The sequence below is a fragment of the Ambystoma mexicanum genome, chromosome 7p, assembly GCF_040938575.1.
Source record: "Ambystoma mexicanum isolate Mex_15411 chromosome 7p, UKY_AmexF1_1, whole genome shotgun sequence".
In the NCBI taxonomy this organism is placed as follows: domain Eukaryota; kingdom Metazoa; phylum Chordata; class Amphibia; order Caudata; family Ambystomatidae; genus Ambystoma; species Ambystoma mexicanum.
In genome coordinates, this window is record NC_090939.1 from 818,855,559 (window position 1) to 818,874,737 (window position 19,179).

At 42.8% G+C, this 19,179-nt stretch overlaps 1 protein-coding gene across 7 annotated transcripts in view; it reads right to left on the minus strand.

Annotated features, from left to right (window-relative positions):
- Window positions 1-19,179, minus strand: part of LOC138525572 (uncharacterized) — a 1,145,196-nt gene that overhangs the window by 347,196 nt on the left and 778,821 nt on the right. For all 7 annotated transcript variants that reach the window (XM_069635615.1, XM_069635611.1, XM_069635616.1 and 4 more), the window contains one exon: window positions 17,905-18,000. In XM_069635615.1, coding sequence (XP_069491716.1) covers window positions 17,905-18,000 — 96 coding nt within the window. The remainder of the gene's footprint in view (window positions 1-17,904; window positions 18,001-19,179) is intronic.

Consider the following 19,179-nt stretch of genomic DNA (forward strand, 5'->3'; position numbering starts at 1 on the left):
TTTCTTGGGGATAAAAAACAACAAAGCTCCCGCCGGGGATTTGGATGGTCGTATAGTACCATTTTCCAGATTGGTATCTAGGTATTCTCTGAGGGCTCTTTTCTCTGGTTCTGATAGAATCAACATCCTTCCAAAAGGAATCACTGATGAGGGTTCAGTATCAATAGCACAGTATTCAGGTCTGTGAGGGGGCAGGGCCTGAACTATGGCAGTCGAGAACATATCAGTGTAATCCTGATAGGCCCTGGGAATCTGGATGATATTCGAGACAGTGAACGGGCCTTGCTGGTTTGTTTGTGTATTTTCAGAGGATTTTGCAGAGGAATCTAGGGATAAACAGTGAGACATACAATGTTCTGAACCAAGAAACAAGGATCCTGCTGCCCAGTTGATATAGGGGTTGTGCTTCTGTAACCAGGACATACCCAGTACCATTGGGTAATCGGCAGATCTTATGATGTTGAATTTGATCCTTTCTTGATGGTGGTTTATAGAAAGCAGGATCTCTTTGGTTTGAAGGGTCATGGGTCCTGAAGAGAGAGGTCTTCCATCGATAGCCTCTGCAGGTTGCATGATGTCTCGTGTTTCATATGGAATGTTATGGGTAGTGACCCAAACATGATCTATGAATATCCCCATGGCCCCACAATCCACTAATGCCAGAATGGGATAAGCTTCTTTCTTGGAAGGCGATAGAAAGGCCTGCAGAATCACAAGATTATTTTGTCCAGGAGAGTTCAATCAAGGATGGAATAGATGTGGAGCAAACATCTCTCTCCCGAAGCTGTGCTCGATCTAGGATCAGGAGCTGGCATTTCTCGAACGCCGTGGAGGGGCTAAAGGACATTCTCTCACAAGATGTTTATCAGAGGCAGTGTACATGCACGGACCAGTGTGGATCCCTTGCACCCTTTCTTGTGGAGTTATGGGTCTGCGGAAGGCTCCTAGTTGCATAGGTTCTGGGTCTGTGGTCGGGGAAGGAGCGGGCTCAGGTCTAGAGGCAGGTTCTGTAGAGGTCTTTTGGTAGGGCATTTTTGTCTTCTTCTTTTCCGCCTTTCTTTCCTGGATACGGAAGTCTATTTGTAAGGAGAGATCCATGAGAGCCTGGAAGGAACCTGGGCGAGCTACCCTGCTAGCTCGTCTTTTATCTCTTAATTCAAACGTCTACAAAAGAGGGTAAAACAGGCCTCAGAGGACCAGTCTGCTTCCTTGGCAAGTTGCTTAAAGCGTGTTATATAGCTAAGCATATCCTGGGATCCTTGTTGGAAGTCCAATAAGCATTCTTGGGCACTGTAAACCTGTTCTGGGTGGTCAAACATGGTCTTTACCGCCCGTACGAAACAATCATAGTCATCCAGGAGGGCATCACCCGAATTAACTAAGGGAGTTGCCCAAGTTAATGCATTCCCAGAAAGTTGTGAAATCATAAAGCCCACCTTTGCCCTGGGGGTGGAGAAGTAGTAGGGCTTAAAGGTAAAGTGCACTAAGCACGAATCGAGGAAGCCACAAAGGTTCTTCGATGAGCCGTCATATTTATCCACCACTCCGCCTAGCAACACACTTTCCTTGTTCGGGGAATCATGTGACAGGACTAGTTGTTTCAATGCAGCATTTTCTGCCTTAAGATTTTGCACTTTTGTTGTTAACTCCTGCATGCCGCGCATGTGGTCTTGAACTGCAGCCTCCATTCCCGTAACTGTATCAGTTTGTTGGCGTCTCAATCTGCCACATGTTTCGCCCCTTCTCACCTGTCTGTGTTGTTTGTTCGAGATCTTCGAAGAAGTCTTTTTTCGCACAGTTCGGGTTTTGTTTAACCCTGTGCGTGGGTCCTCGGGTTCCAGCGTGCGGTTCGTGACCCGTTTCCAGGGAGCATTCAGAAGTCCGGGAAGAAGCCCAGGAAATGGAGAGGAGCGCAATGGGAACGACGCGTGCGAAGGAAATCCAGGAATGCAAGGTGAGGACAAAAAGGGGAGGATGAAGGAGGTGGAATATTAGGGGAGTGGGAACCAGGAATCAGAGGAATTTGCTGTACAAACTATGGCAGCACACGTCTGGCTACTGCAAGCGGTAGCGTTGAGACGCGCAGAGCTGCGGGGACGTGTCTGCTTTGTAGAACGCAGAGTGTACAACGCAGAGACTGGCAAACCATGTTTCACGTTCAGCGGCCATGTTGGGAGTACTGCTGAGTTCAGTCCCCTATGGGTCAGGGACCACGAAGTCCAGAAAGGATGCGTCCGGTGGTTTATGACAATGTCAGTCTCTGGGAGAGTTGATATATATGATTACAACACAGCTATGCAAATTGGTAGCTCACTGTGACTTCCACAGATTTACAAATGTGGAATCCATTTAACTACGGGTAATAGGTGGGTGCTTGTCGTCTGCTTTTGGGAAAAAGCTACTAAGGGAACCTCTGCCTCTAGCGAATATTCACATGATGACCCGGACCAAAGCAAGGGTTGAAGCGCAAGCCACCCAAATAGAGACAGGTTAAGAACCCTAATGAGAACAGCTCTTCCAACTCTAAGTACCGACAAGGAAGTCTTCCACTGGTGAGGAGGTACTCATCATCGGGACAATGCAATAGAAGTGGTCTGCCATTCCCATGTGAAGAGAACAAGAAATGCCCTGTAATAGGACAAAGATGCAGCAATTGCAATAGAGAAAATCACCTAGAAAGTATCTGCAATTGGATACCAGTAAGACATGATGCGTCCTCTTAGCCTGCAACTGCCAGGTTTGATGCCAGTGCCCGGGGTCCTGGTGAATCACGTTTGCCATGTGATGGGTCATCAACCATCGCTCGTGTCATTCAGGCAAGGCCAAGGTTATGACTATGCATGCATAATGCCTGACATGGCGAATTCACAAGTAAGTGATGTTAACAAACTGGTGGGAGATAATTCTGCAAAGTTTGTCATAGATACGGGGGTAACACTGAACATCATTTGTGTCTCTGAATTCAACAGAATGACCAAGCCCCCAGTTCTAGTGCCATCTGAACTGAGAGTTTTTCAATGGTCGGCAGAGGACTCAGTGATAAATCATGGCAAGTTCAAGACCATGCCTCAATACAAGGAAAGAAAGCTTACGTCTGAAGTTCACATCCTTCAAGAAGTCCCTGGGAAAAATTTGCTAGGGTGGTCGACAGCCAAAGCAATGAATATCCTGGCCATGATGTACACCATGCAACCGTCGCACTCCATAGTTCACCAGTTTCCTTCTCTATTCCAGGGCTTGTGACGTCTTAAAGGTGATCTAGTAGTTCTACATACAGGAATCAGTTAAACCAGTAGCTCAGCATCCCCGAAAAAAATACCCATTCACCTCAAGCCATTGGTGGAGAGAGAAATTAACTGCTTACTGGCAAGTGACATCCTTGAGCCAGTATCCGGTCCTACTTCGTGGGTTTCCCACATCGTAGCCATCCCAAAGAAAAATCTGGCCAATGAGATACGCATCTGTGTGCACATGAGGCTGCCGAACAAAGCAATAGGAAGACAAATTCACCATGCAGTGGCTCTGGATGACATGATAAGCATGCTCAATGGGGTGCGCTTCTTCTAGAAGTTGGACATTAGCAGGTGCTACCATCAATAAGAACTGGACCCAAAATCGGGATACATAACTACATTCTTCACACATCTGTGCCTGTTTCGCTACAAGCGTCTAGGTTTTGGCATCTCCTCAACTGCCAAGGTCTTTCAGAAGGGTGGCCACAAGGTGATACGACATGTTGAAAACTGTTTTAACTACAGTGATGCCATTCTAATATTTGGGTTGTTGGTGGAGCAGCATGACCAGGCACTTTGGCAAGTATACACTGCACTGGTAGAAGCAGGCCTGACCCTCAATCTTGAAAAGTTTGCTTTTCTTACATCACATCTGAAGTTCTTCTTTCACATTTGTTTCTGAAAGAGGAATGAAACCTGAACCCAGAAAGGTGAAACCCATCGTGGAAATATCAGCCCACAAGGACATCAGCAATGTTTGTTTGTTTCTAGGAATGGCCAGTTATTGCAGCAGGTACATTAAAGATACTGCGGCCAAAAGCACAGCGCTTAGGTAAATTACCAAACAAGGAGTGACTTTTCTTTGGTCCTCCTTGTGTGAGGTGTTTCAGCAAATCACACATGACATTGTGTAAGCTTATCACATGGCGTACTTCGACTCGATTCGCTGCGCCAAGGTAATCGCAGATGCCAGTCCTGTTCGCCTAGGGACCATTCTTACACAACAGAGTATGAACGGAGAATCACCATGATCTGTAATCGTCTATGCCAGCAGAAGCTTATTTGGTGCAGAGAGGCGCTACTCGCACCTGGAAAAATGCGGACTGGCTGTAGTGTGGGAGTGTGAACACTTTCATATGTTCCTGATTGGCAAGTCATTCACGATAGCAACCGACCACCAGACCCTACTCACCATGTATGGAAATCTGCAATACAAAATGCTGCCTAGATTACAGTGATGGGGCCTTAACCTGTAAGATTACGATTTCACCATTATTCACAAGCCTCGTAAGGAGTACAAACGGGTTAACTTCATGTCCTGACATCCTCTCTCTCTGACACTGCTTGGGACTCGCCCATCTCTGATGAGTACATCCGTTTTTTCACAAAGACCTTGCCAGCTGGACCTGTATCGCTACCTCTTATTGTGGAGCACACTCAACCTGATGGCACACAACTTGATCAGGCATGTATTTTTGAGCATACAACGATCATTCATAAAAACAATTTGAATACCTTTTACCTTTGTTTTTCTAATTTTTACACAAGCAAAACCCACGAGTCTGATATCACCATCTTGTGCTAAACTTAGTCGTTGATCCATCACCCATCCATCACCCTAAGGTCACAGTGCACTCGCAGCAGTAATTCAGATCACCCGCCCCTCAAGCTGACATCACTAGTCAAAACAATATGCTCCACCTATTCTCATGGCGTTCATGGAGAGCGTAGCCAAACATACCCTGCCATCACCTACGTCATAACGTTACCTAATGCAAAACCAGGAAGATGAACACACACATCCAAACACAGTTCGAAAGTCCACTTTCTTTTCACAAAAAGGAGAAATCAACGTATACGTTGAAGAAAATATTAATAGTCAGGAATGTAACAAATAGTTATATTTTTAACATAATGCTCAAAACAGAAGAATAAATCCACGAAAATATTGAAAACTTTTGTGAATAGAAGTGATAGCCAGAAAACATGGCATGCTTCAAATCTTTTCTATAACTGTCAACTTCCATCAAATTGTGTCGATTGCCTTTAGCAATCGATTACTCCCTGTGGTCAAATCTAATGCATTTATGTTCCATCTCTGATGTTTGATTGATACACATGGTGTTTCGTTAGTTAGAAGAAAGGAGTCTTTTCACTTTGAAATGCAACTCTTTTCATTCTGCATGAATTCATACAATAAACGTTTGCATGTTACTCTGTATTACTGTCCAATTATGGTTGAAAAACCCATCCACGGGAGATTACACCCATGACAAACGCACCTCCACAAGACATTGCTATGTACATTTTGGAATGCAAAAATATATTTCAGTACCCACTTTCGCAAAGTAATATACACAGTACATAAATATCTTAATTAACAATTCACAGTAACATTTACACATACAATGGGCCTCATTACACGGATGGCGGTAAGGATTTACCGGTACCGGTAAAATACCGGTACCGGTAAATCCTTACCGCCTTCCTACGAGGTCCCTTTGCGGGTTGGGGGATTTAACGCCTGCTTTTTGCAGGCGTTAAAATCCAACCCGCAAAGGGACCTCGGATCTAATTACGGCACCGCAAAATTGCGGTGCCGTAATTAGCGCCTTCCCCATTCCCATAGAGCCCTATGGGGCAGAAATGGGAATGGGGAAGGGCAATGGTGGGAGGGGGATTTACCGCCCCTCCAACCTTGGAATGGGGCGGTAAATCCCCTTTCCACCAAGGCGGTGCCGGTATTTTACCGGCATGAGCCATGGCGCTAATATCGCCATGGCTCACCGCCTACCGTGTAATGAGGCCCAATGTCTAGGGCCTGATCACGACTTTGGCAGTAATGCCGGCGGTATTACCGCCGGCGGTATTAGCCCTACCGCCGAACTCCCTGGCGCTAATAGCGCCGGATCACAAGTTCAGCGGTAATGTTAATCCCTATTCCCCATTGAGCCCATTCGGGAATGCCCCATTCCCCATTGGGCTCAATGGGGAATTTTCGTGCTCTTACCGCTGGCGGATTTCCCGCCGGCAGTAATAGCGCGAATTTTCAGCAGATTTCCCAACCAGCTCAGAGCTGGGGCGAAATCAGCCAAAGTCCTGATTTGGCAGACCCTTAAATCCGGCAGTAATAGCGCTACCGCCAGATTTAAGGGTTACCGCCAAAGTCGTGATGAGGCCCCTAGTCTTTGCATCAAATTGAACATGAATTCCGCACATCATTAATCATCAAGCATATGGCACACATGCCAACTTTATGTGCATACAGATTATGTAAAATGTTGTTTACATTATTTGCTGATTTTCCATTGTCTCTATGTAAGGATGAGCAACAGTCTCGAACGACAGGTCTCAGTAACAGAAAGATAACTGTCTTGTGCTTGGTTTCATTATAGTGAATCTTATCAATTTTTTGTGGATGTTCGACACATTGTAGCCTTCTAATTGTAATGTACACTGGGCATGAATATATTGTTTTGTATAGATGCCCAGAATGGATGCCATCCTGCAGCAGTAGGCATGGGGTGCACATGTGTATGCCCAGACATTTATGATCGGGTAAGCTGCTGTTTGCATTACTGTCAAAAGACGTGCCAGTCTTTCTTCAGCACCCCATCACAACTGTCATATCCAGTTTCAGAACTTTCGCAGTAGCTGCTGAACCCCACAGACCCACAAAGATGTAACGCCCTCAACTAACTTAATATCCAACTGAGTTTGGTACACCACAGAGGGAAAGAGGAATAGGATAAAATAATAAACTCAGACACTGGATCTCCTAACTCGCTCTGGTATCTGCATGGGTGACAAAAATTCATACAATGTAAGTTCACTCTCCGTCCTCTCGCTTATTTTCAAATTTCAAACCTTAGATAGAGAAAATACATGGAAACTGCTCTGTAATGGCTTAGAGAAAAATACTATTCTTTAGAACCTGAAGCTCCACCTCTGATGAACTGCTTATCTATATACAACAGATAGCTGATGTAGATATGTATTAGAAGCTATTGTCTTTTTTTGTGAACCTCTTATCTTCTGCTGAATGAGTTTTCTCTTCTTCCCTGTATTTTCTTTACTAGAGAAAAAAAGGGCCAAACTCTGTATTCTATCCCTATTTATTCTGACTGCATACCCTAAAGTTTTTGAAAGAATTAAAGTTTGGTGGTTCTATACCAAGTCCTCTGACCATTTCAGTAGCCTGTTTACCTAATCCTATCACGATAGATTGTTTGTTTTTTCTTCTGAAGGCTTTACACTTCATGCCCTATTGTTCATTTTTAAAACATGTAGAATTTCTTTTTGAGTTTTCTTTTTTAACTGTTCATGTACAGTTGCTTCCCCTTTTAAACATGTAGGGCTTCTTCACAAGTTTATAACAGTTTGTATTTAACAGTTTGCCAGAGAAACAGTCTCAGTAATTAAATCACCTGTCACTGCGCACTCTGTATAAAAAAACAAAGATTTCAGTCCTTGAAGTATGATTGCCGCGCCAAACAAGAAAACACATGCCTCTCACCTTCTCCCTGTAGACCGCTCGGATCCCAGAATGCCACAGCGTTATCTCACCTCTCACATCGCGCCACCGCCAAACTGAAGAGCCGCTTTTCTTCCTCAACTCCAGTCTCACCGAACCGTGACGCAGCTTCTGGCCTCTTCTGGTTGTTGCTTAGCAAAAAAGATCAATGCTGCCTGAGTGAAGTGCAATGAAGGATCGCGTTACTGGCGCAGCATGCAATTAGTCAATTTCACACCACAAAATAAAAACGCGCGCGGCAAGTCAACCCAGTTATTTTGCACTAACCTCCCAACTAGACAACTGGTCAGCCTAAAGTTAATTTACAATGAATTCTGAACAGCTTGGCTCACTAAATATTCTCATAAAAAACTGCAGATTTGAACTTAGCTTTTTCTTTGATGAAAATTCTAATCAATCTTTTCTTCTTTACTGGAATAATGATGCTCTCTCTTTCTTCTTTCTTTCCTGATGATGAATATTGCTCTTCTTGACAATTAAGGCCTAAAATTCAGGAACTCACAAAAAACATGACCTACTCAAATGACAACTCTAATGAAAGGCAGTTTAGAATGTTCAGTTTTGCCCTTTCTCCTTTCATTCTCCAATCATGAATCCAGTTTCTTCCCTCAATCTTTGTCAGTGAACCCACCGGCTCTCTGAACAACACAAGTCAAGGCCCAAACCAACCTTAAGGAAACTTTCAGAAGAATATATAGAAATGTATAGAGACAGTAAAGTGAATATACCTAATGTGCATATACCTAATGTGCAGTTAATATTCCTTGAAACCTGACAACATCGAAACCTAACAGTATCGCACCTTCACACATCCAAGCCATCTCCTCACTTTTCAAAAAACAGAATTCGAATAAACCATGAAAACACACTTTTCCACCTTGAAGTCAACACACCGACTTCTGAAATTTTGTCCATCAGTTAAATCATTTCACCTTCGTGACTCTGCCACCTATTGCAACATTACTCAACACACCCACCTCCCAACAACTAATAAGTATGTATTTCTGTTATCTACCAAGCTATTCGCAAACCACCTTCAGTGCGGATCAAAAACACACAAACTCATTTTACAAGTCCTCTCAAACATAGAGAGATGTTTACAGCATGAAATACAGATGTATGGATATTAATGGATAAAATGCGGTGGGTTAATATATAGAGACCGCACAGGCGGGCCAGGAAGGGGGAAAAGGGGATCGCAAGCACATAATTAATTCTATTAAATGATTAGAATAGACACAACACATTGAGTTATTTTGCAACGTGGTCATATTTGTTGTTCTCTGTTGTCCTCTGCACCACGTCCTGACCCCTACCAAGTTTGCCCACAAGGGTCACCCCTACTTTGTTGTAATAGCATACTAAAATCCATACATTGTCATCCTATTTGCTCTGCATTCTGCAGAGTCAGATCATAAGTGTTCAAGTCCCCCCAAATAAAAAAAGTGGGCGCACACATTAACATACCATTTGTATGTTGTTTCAACAGAAATTAGCATATGAAGGTTCCCTCTGAAACAAGTGGGAGGACTCCTGAAAACAGTGGTGCTACTCCGTCCACACTTGTGTCCGCTCGACTTAAGCCCTTTCATAATTCTTGACTACTATCAACCACACAACTAATAGTTCTTTTCCTGTCAATCCATGTTCTGTGTGCAAGATAAATTGTAACAAATGTAGTTTTACATCTGGCATTTATTTTACTGTATTTTTCTGTAAAGGTTCAATTTTGTCAACACATTACTTACTATCAATGTTCTATTTCTCGCAATTAACATTTTAAAATGACTTTTTACACATGTTTTAAAAATTAAAAATCATATGTATGTAGAATTTTAATCATAAAATACTTTGTCATGATTTTTCAATAAAGGCACATAGTTAAACTAATCATAAACAAAAAGACAAGTAAAACATAACTATTAAGGCATATCTACTGAGATTATATCACAAACAATAATGAAATAAAAAGAAATTCTTCAACAATTACATTTCAAGTGTTATACAATTACAATTTTTTGTGCGATCAATACAGTTTCCAAACATTACCATGATTGAAACTTACTTTTGGATAACATTGTAAAGACCACAACACATCATTTGAATCTTGAAGTCAACCTTTCAGCAAGTTCAAGTTTTGGAGGACAAACCACTTTTGCAATGTTCTGTGGCATAAACTGGGCCCTATGAATCTAGTGCCCTTCTGTGCGTATGCATGGTTAGCACAGTCAATGTCAGATATTTAACAAATTCAAAATCCATCTGCTGGAATATTTTTTTTTAATTTTTTTTTACTTGATTTAATTGTTTTCATACAATTTTTTAAAAGATTGGGCATCCTGAATTTCTTTGTGTTTTATTTACTACTGTCATTTCTGTTCTTCTTGCCTCAGGAAAGCTCAGTTGTTTTAGATGTATCAAGTTCCCCTGTTTCTGGTGTGGTCCAATTTTCTTGTTCCAAACCGATATTCTGCAAGAATTGCCCCACTGCAATGATAATGTTCGTCGAGATCCCACTGATCACTCGGTTCCACCAATACTCCTCTTCCCATGTGCTTGCATTTATAAAAATATGACCCATGCAAATCTGTCTTTTTGATCTAGTCCCTGCCTGGGCATGATAGTAGCAAGTGTCTTATAGTTTGGACTTTGTCTCCTTGCTGACAAAAACGACAGGTTTTCTCCTTGACGCTTCCTCTTATTCTTAAAACTTCCTTGGTCTTCAACAAATTCAGTCTTGCTCTCAGAAAGACAAATCGGGTTTTTTTATTTGGGAATTTCACTAGATAAGCGATCGGTTTGTTTAGTTTTTGTGTGTTTGGAGGCAGGTGCGAAGTGAGTTTATTTTTCGCCAGCTCTTCCAAAGTTCTTATCCAATCCCATTCTTTCATCGCTTGGTTTTCTCCGGGTTGGATTTAAGTTCTTGTTCAGAGTTTCCTATTTCTCCTAATATGTCCAGGTTGTTTTCTTCCCACGCATTTAGCATAGGGTTTTTGCCATTGGTCATCTCGTCATATATGATCTCATATATTTTATTGTTGTGGGCTTGTATCTTTCTAAACAGCATTAGTCCATTCAGATCTACTGACCCTTTCAGTGATACCAGGCTAAGTTCTTTCCTTATGGACGCCATCGGGGTAGAAAAAGGCAAATTCCACACTTTCCTCCACAGTAGACCTTCCAGCTTTTTCCATAATTCACCTGGGATAGCTGCCATTGCTTCCGCTCCATAGATAATGGCAGGTACTACTTTTGACTTATAGAAGTTTATCGCTGGTACTAATGTGAATCTACCAAATACTTTGTCAATCAACTTAGTTTGCGAAGTAAGGGTCCTTGTTTTTAGGTACAAAGTTTCTTGCATCGGTGCTTCTTTGGCACTGCCACTTATTGTGACTCCCAAGTACTGGAAGCTATCCACTTTTTCAAGGACCTCCCCTGCGATGTTCCATCTTATTTTTTCACTCCGTTTGTGAGTCTTCTCAAGGATCATTATTTTGGTCTTCTTCGCGTTGATCTCCAGATCGTTTTCTTGTAAGTAAGCAAGCAAGCCAACTAATTTATGTTGTAGTCCAACTGCCGTCTGGTCAAGAAGGATAATATCCGCATATAGCAACCTGCTGACATGTTCTTTACCCAGTTTTGGCGGAAAAGCTCTGATTTCTGCTTCTGACTCTTTGTAGTCTCTGATGTAGGCGTTATATAGTGTTGGAGCTAGGGGGGCAGCACTGCTTCACTCCCCTATCTGTCATGATTGCTTCCAAGAGCAGACCTGCCCTGCTGAATCTCACCCTCATCGAGGTTCCAGTATACAGCTCTTTAATTGGGTCCAAGATTGTCAGCGGGCAGTTCCAAGATTTCAGTTTTGCCCATAATCTGCTGCTGTTTACATTATCAAAGGCCTGAGTTAGATCTACCGAAATCAGGAAGACCCTTTGGCTGCTGGCCAATATCTTGGCTTTTAGAGCACTCAACAGCAGGATATTGGTCCCCATACCCATATTCACAAATCCTGATTGAAACGGGTCTCTAATATCCATCGAGTTGGTCCACTCTTTGAATTTAGCTAGTAGGAACGAGCCAAAGAGTTGTCCCACTACGTCCAAAAGGGCTATTGGCCTGTAGTTGGCTGGGTTCTCCTTTTCCCCTTTTTTATATATAGGCACCACATTAGCTGTTTTGCAAGAGCTTGGTATCGACTGGGACTGCAGACGGTGTCAAATATTTCCTTAATAAGGGGGCCCCAGGCTTCGCGGTCCCCTTTTAAGTCCAAGTTGGAATTACCATGAGGTCCCATGCTCTAGAATTTTTTAGCCTACCAATTTTTCACCAAATCTCCTCCAAGTCGTGGTCTATGTGCCATTTATGTGCCGATGGTTGTGCATCATCTCCTTGAGACTTGTCCGTTGACTTAAAGAAGTTTGCAAAATAAGTCATCCACTCTTTTTCACAGACATTATTCTGAAGAGAGTCTTGTGTTGTTTGGAGCGTCAGAGATATTAATGAGCAAAAGGCCTTTGCTTGTTTTCCACTGAGTGCTGCTAACATGTTCTCCTCATCTCCTTGATACATTTGTATTCTGTAAGATTTTATCCAGTTCTTATATGCTTTCTGTGTTATTTTAAGCCTCTCCATATTTTCTACGGTTGGATTTCTTTTGGCTTGTCTTGTTTTTTGTCTCAAATCTCTCTTCTTTAATGTCACTGTTATGTTTTTATTATGAAGATGCACCTTTTTTGTCTTATTCTGGTTGGTCTGCATATAGTATGGTCTCAGTAGGGGACAGTAATGTAGGTTTCCCCAGCCCCTTTTTGGGGTGCAGTTTCGTTTGGAGTTCATATATTTTTCTGTTATTGTTTTGATAAAGGCTGATGATAGTCTCAGTCTATTGCCTTGCTTGGATATTTCTATTGCAGTTGCCATTCGCTTTCTTTCGATGGTTCTTACAGTTTCCCAAGAGGTCCTCAGTAGGTTATGGTTGCTGTTTAATGTTCTTATCAATCTGAAATCTTTTATTTCTGCCAACAATCCTTTAGACACATAGATATGATCTGGAGAGCTTTTGCGACTCTCTTGTTCCCATGTCGGGATCTTGAATATTTCAGCAGGATTCATAAAGAAGAGATTATATAAATCCCTCGCCTCCTTTGAAGATGACCACATTTCACCTCTACATCTTGCATTAAGAGATTTGCTGTCCTTAATCACTTCTTCATTCTGGTTTGGATGCTTGATCCAGCCCCCTACCTTCCTCTCATTAGTACCCAAGATGTTGAGGTCGCCGCATAAGATTATGTGGTCAAACGTTATCCCCTCCGTGGAGTCATCGAGTATTGAGTCAATCCTTTGTATCAATGATTGTGCTCCGATCTCCTTGGGGTTCCAATATATGTGATTATTATAAAGAGCTCTGAGTGGTCAGCATCTTTTGGTTTTAAACTAGGCGTCCAGTATATTAGGGTCGCTAAAATGGAAAGGTCTGCCCATAACACTCTTTCCATGTGTAGCCCGCTTCCTATACGGCAAGCCGAAATTAATCCTGAGCAGGGCCGCCCCATATCACCTTTTGCTGCCGCTGCGAAGGCCATTTGAAACCCATCCATGGACGTTTTTTTAGAAGCCATGTTTCCTGTAGACATATGAGATCAAATGAGCCTAAGTTTACATCGCTTTGTGTGGTTAGATGATTAAAACCTTGAGTGTTCCATGAACACATCTTTAACAGGCTGCCCTTGTTATTTGCCTTTTCTCGATGTTAATGGGAACTCTTTGCTCCCGCTAATGGGGTTGGTGGCTATATTGGCTTTGCCACCCACTGTTTCCTTCTTTTTGTAAATGCCACGTTGTAGCATCCCGACAGTTCCTGCAATTTTGGCTTGTTCCCTACCGATGTTCTTGTAGTGTGCAAGTAGAAACAGTCTTGTTCTGGCTTTCATACTGTATATGCCGAAATGCGACCTGTTAGGCTTGTACTTTAGGAACATATTATGGAACACTGCCAAATCTCCAGTGTGGCAGAATTCTGTGAGTCCCTTCATGTCTCTTGAAAGCGTTTTGTCGCATACAATCTTGTCGGTGCTGTGTGAGGAGGGGAGTCTGGCAACAACCACTTTTTCTTATGCTCCCGCTCCTTACTCAAAGGTCCATGTACACATTTGTGGAAACATTTGTTTTCTTCCCAAGAGTGCATGTTTGAACAATGGTGCAACATTGAACGCCACTTTTCAAGAAGAATATCTACAGATCCCTCATACATTTTTGAGCTCCACCAAAGAAGGTTGCTGATAGACTGTGACAAATTTAAAATGTTTTCTGTACACTTTTTTTATACTAGCTGCATACTAGCCGCAGTTATTTTTTTAGATATTGATTTTGTGAAGTGCCATATATGAAATTGATGCTTTATGTGTGGGAACTGCTCTCTCATGGCCTTTGCTATGGCAATGTGCCTGTCAGTGGCTATCAGCTCTATTTGCACCCCCCCCTTGATTTCAGAAGTGCATTGGATTTAATGAAACTAATTTCTCCATGGCAACAGAAGATGTACATTCAGACACTTGCACAATGACTGAACTCACTTTTTTGGCTTTCCATGTCTTGGAAGTGGAAAGTGCAGTTTTTAGCAGAAAAAAACAGGACTGTTGCATTGTCCATCACCAGCAAGCCTGAGCCTTTTGCCTGTGAAAGCATTGCCATTGATGTCTGTTTGAGATTCCAGGCCTGGCTAATACCGGGGAACAAGAAATTTCCCACAAATTTACAGAAACTCGAAATTTTACTGAACGTTGATCCACTAAACAACAAAGCAGATTAACAAAGTAAATATCCACTAGGCACTTTTCCAAGGATAGCTTGAGCGGACCATGTAAATGTGTTATGTTGGTGGACACAGCTACCCTTGATCTTCAGATTGGTGCCTTTGACTACATGAGTAAACTTCACCAATGGCTCCCCACAAAACCTCCTATGTAATTTACGATCATATTTAGTCATGTTGATCATCTCTAGCAGGCAACAGTCAAATACAAGGTGTTTTGACTCCCTTAATAGCCTATTGCCCTGGACACTAGGAAGAGTGAAGTCCAGATCATGAACGCATTTGTCGATCAATTTCAAAGATGCTTCCGCTATTTCAATCTGTGATATTTCCGGATTTTCAGCATGTATTGGGGAAACAGGGAACATTGTCTCTTTCGTTGATTGAACTTTTTTAGAGGGTGTGGATTGGGTGAGCGGATCTGCAAGTAATTCTGAAACATCTTCTGTGTTGTCTGTCTTTTCTAGGCAACGTTGTGTGCTTTAATAATGATCCATGGTTACTTTCCATAGGTGACATTCAGTTCAAATTCCGCCCATTGGACATCTGCATCCCGACTCTGAATCTTGAGACGAGCATGCTGAGCCTCAAAATTGTGTTGCTCCCAAGTGACATTGGCTCCTCTTCTTCAGTCGAATGGGGGGCTTATTGATAATGCAATGGTGGGCAGAGAGACAGCGCTAGAGGGGGAAGAAGCAACAGCGCAAAGGAGGAATGAGCTACAGTGCAAGAGGGAGCAACATCACCAAGGGGAAGCAGCAACAGCACAAGTTGGAAGGAGGGACAGTGTAAGGGGTGGCGCAACAGCATGAGGGAAGGAGTAACAGCGCAAGGTGGGTGGAGCGACAGCACAAGGTGGCAGGAGGGACAGCTCAAGGGAGAAGGAGGGAGAGAGCAACAATGAAGGAGCAACAGCGCAAGGGGCAGACGGACAGCACAAGGGGAAGGGGCAGTGCAAGGGGGATGAGGAACAGCACAGGGGCAGGGAGAGTGCAAGGTGTGAGAAGGGAAAGCGCAAGGGGGACAGTGCAGGGGAGGAGGGACAGAACAAAGGAAGGAGGTGAGACAGCAAGAGGGGGGAGGAGGGACAGCTTCTATAATCTAGTTTTGATCTCAACGTGATTTCATTCAAGGACACCTGTATGTTTTCAGTACTTCTGCACCTATTCAATTACCTGGCTGTGGTCAGAAATGCATTGGCGATACAAGGAATAACTGTGTCTGCTTTCTCTCAATGTGAATTGTAGATTACATCCTTTGGAACACAATATTATTTTGCTGATAACCTTTTGTCATAAAGGACTGAATATTATTGAGAAATATGTACTGCGGCCAATATTTGGCTGTGCGTGTGAGCACACAGTTCTCTGAAAGATTGTTCAGAGTCTTTTCATATTGTTGATGTTGCCCAAGGTGCCTCGGGCTGATCTCCAGTGCCCCTATTAATACTTAACACTATTAGTATACATTTTGAATATCAGGTGGTGCCCACCTCTTCATTGCTCTTTTGTATCTATTGTTTGGCACAGCATTTCCAATTGTTATGCCAACCACTAAATCAGCTTTTTGGCACCCCTTTACTCTCTCTCTTCTCTGTAGCATTGGCGTGGCAATATATTGGTGGCTCTGCCGCCAAAATGACCAAAACTAAACAAAAAGCATAATTAATCATTGTTGCCTCTGACTGTCAATTTTTTCCTTGGTGCTAGACCTTACGATACAGTTTTAATTTAATAGTATGATGGCAGTTGCAATATATTTGTTTTTGGGCAATACTCGCTTGTCTAGTCATGGATCCGGACAGCTCTCTGGATTCGATGTGCAACACCAGGAGCTGTCTCTGTCCAGCCAGCCTCCAACTCTGTCCCTGCTCCCTCCTCTTCCCTTACCCCTCTACCGCTTACTGGTGGCCATCTTTCAAACTGCCATCAGAATCGAATTGGTGATCCCACTCTCCTCCTCCCTCATATCGCTGTAATTTCCACAGCATCAACAGTAAAAAAGCCATTTTCGCTGATCGGCTGTTTCTCAACAGCCATTACTGAAGGGCTGTCTCACATTTCTTTTTTTCAGATCAAACTATGCTTCGTCTTAGCACATGGTCTGAAGCCATGTGCTAATAGCATAATTTCTCACGATTGTGGGCAATACAGCCTCTTATGCTCGCTCAGCCCTCCTTATGCACCTCTGCTTCTCTCAGGTCCATTAGTCAGGATTCTGGGCACATAGGAGGCTGTATCTTCTGCATCTGCGTGCGACAAAGCTTAATTGTTTACCATTAGACAGCTTCATTATGAATTCCTGAACATTTATTTATTTAATAAAAATTACACGAAAAACTATGAATTTTTGGTGTAAAAATGTTTACAAAACCTTTTAACATTTATTTACAGAGAAGAGGATCAGTGTCCTTAACAATGGGTGAGAGGATGTAGATATAAGACCAGATAATGCAGGGGAGTTAGAAACTAGAACCAGGGACAAGGACAGTAGAGCATGATATATGAACAGACTAGTGGAGGAAGTGCTCCGTTTTAGAATGAAGTGGTAAGGGAAAAATGCTGTGGTGTTGTTGTAGAGAGGTAGGGGGAAGAGGAGAACAGGGAGATGTTGTGGTGTATAATGCTATGCAAGAGGTTCTTCGGAAAGGAAGAGAGCTAGGAGGTTGGATTTAAATAGGGATAGAGTGGAAGTAGTGTGGAGAGGCAGAGGAAGAACATTCCAGAGTAGGGGAGCGAGGAGAGGAAGAGTGCGGAAATGAAAGGGAAGGCAAGTGGCACAAGAGGTGACAAGGAGGTGAACTGAGGATGATCATAGGGAGCGAGGGGGAGAGTATGGCATGAGATGGTCCAAAAGGTAGGGTGGGGCAAGTCTGTGTATAGTTTCGAATAATGAGAATGAGTTTACACTTTGCGCCTTTGTCCACATATGTGATGCTCAGCATGAATGGGGTCATAAAGAAGGATCCGAAGCAAAGCTTCAATCTTACCGAGCTAGCATCAAAGAAGGGACTCAAATAGGATGTTCATACAGCACAATGTAGACCGGAATGGATGAGGTGTCCTGTGCGTCTTTTCGGCAATCACTTTGTACATGCTAATGCATAGATTGAGATCCTATCACCATCTTGTGCAACTATTCAAATTGTTGGGAACTGATCGAGGCAAGAAGCCCAATACACCACACTGACAGCGATTTCCATAAGTCTTACCTGACACCGGTCTTCCCTGTGAGAATCAATGAGAGCCAACCCATCATGCTGAGTCATGGGCGCTATGCAGCAATGTCATTTATAGAGCTAATAACAGAACTTTGCTAACCTCAGGAGTTATGGAGAAGGAACCCTCACTGCTCATACTGGGTTCATCAGGCATGCAGGAGGGAATGATGAATGCATTTTCCGGACATCTGGAGACCTGCAGAGTGGATGAAAGAAAGCCAGTGATTTATCAATAAAGGGTTCCTACTCAAATGGGGAGCTTACACTAGAGGGTTTAGATTCACCGCTCAAATATGAGGCAACAAGAGAACAAGCTATACAAAATAGTAGAGTTTCCCAGAGGGCAGTATGTCATCATCATCGGCAACATTATCAGGAAATATGACTGTCATTGGCATCATGGTGTATTGGATACCAGACAGGTACCAAACACAGAATATACAGCATTCATGTATATGTAGAGTAGGGATTTTATAGAAACGTGATTCCAAAGGAGCTCTCTGGATCTGCAGGGGCATGTGCTAGTCACACAACAAGCTACATGCTATCAATGTTTACAACAAATCCTTAGCACACGTGGTTTGTCTAAAATTGACAACAATTTTCTTTTAGAATATCATCCTATGCGCTAAACATGGTATGCAGATTGTGCAAAGGAAGATCCTCAGCAAAATGGATGAACCAATGGTATGTATTATACTCCCATGTGCATACATTGTCACCCCAATACAAGACCCACCAGTTATTCACTCAACAGTGTAAATAAAACATCTCTTTGTAGTTGTGTGGGAAAATAATCACGCTTGTTGTGGTGTGGCTGCAGATATATGAGCAAAGTCTAGGGAATCGTGAACGTCTCGGTTCTGACATGGAACAGGAAGTAACAGAAATGTGTACAACCAAAAAGGCTTTGTGTATGCCTGTCCTCTACCAAGTTGCATTGTCACACACCGATAATTGTGCATATACCAGGCACCCATACATGTTATATCTAATCATTGGGACGCTGGGAAATTGCAACATTTGGCTCTCCAGATGAATTTAGGCACGACTCCAATGAACATTCGCCAAACCTGATTGGAGTTGTTGTACACAACCTGTAGATGGTGCAAGGTTTCAGGCCCCTGTATGGGAAAAACTATGAAACGCGCCTCTTGCCCAATGAAGGCTCAATATCAAATACAGTATGTTCACATGGAAGTGTGCATTTTGTGTTTCATTATATGCCTATTCTTGCCCCGTATTCCTGTAACCTCAAAGATAATGGCCAGGAGGGAAGAGGGCAGAGTAAGTAGTATCTGGGATTGGGTACGATTCCATCTCTGCTTGGGCTTAGCTATCAAAACTCAGACTAAATACATGTTTTCAGGATCTT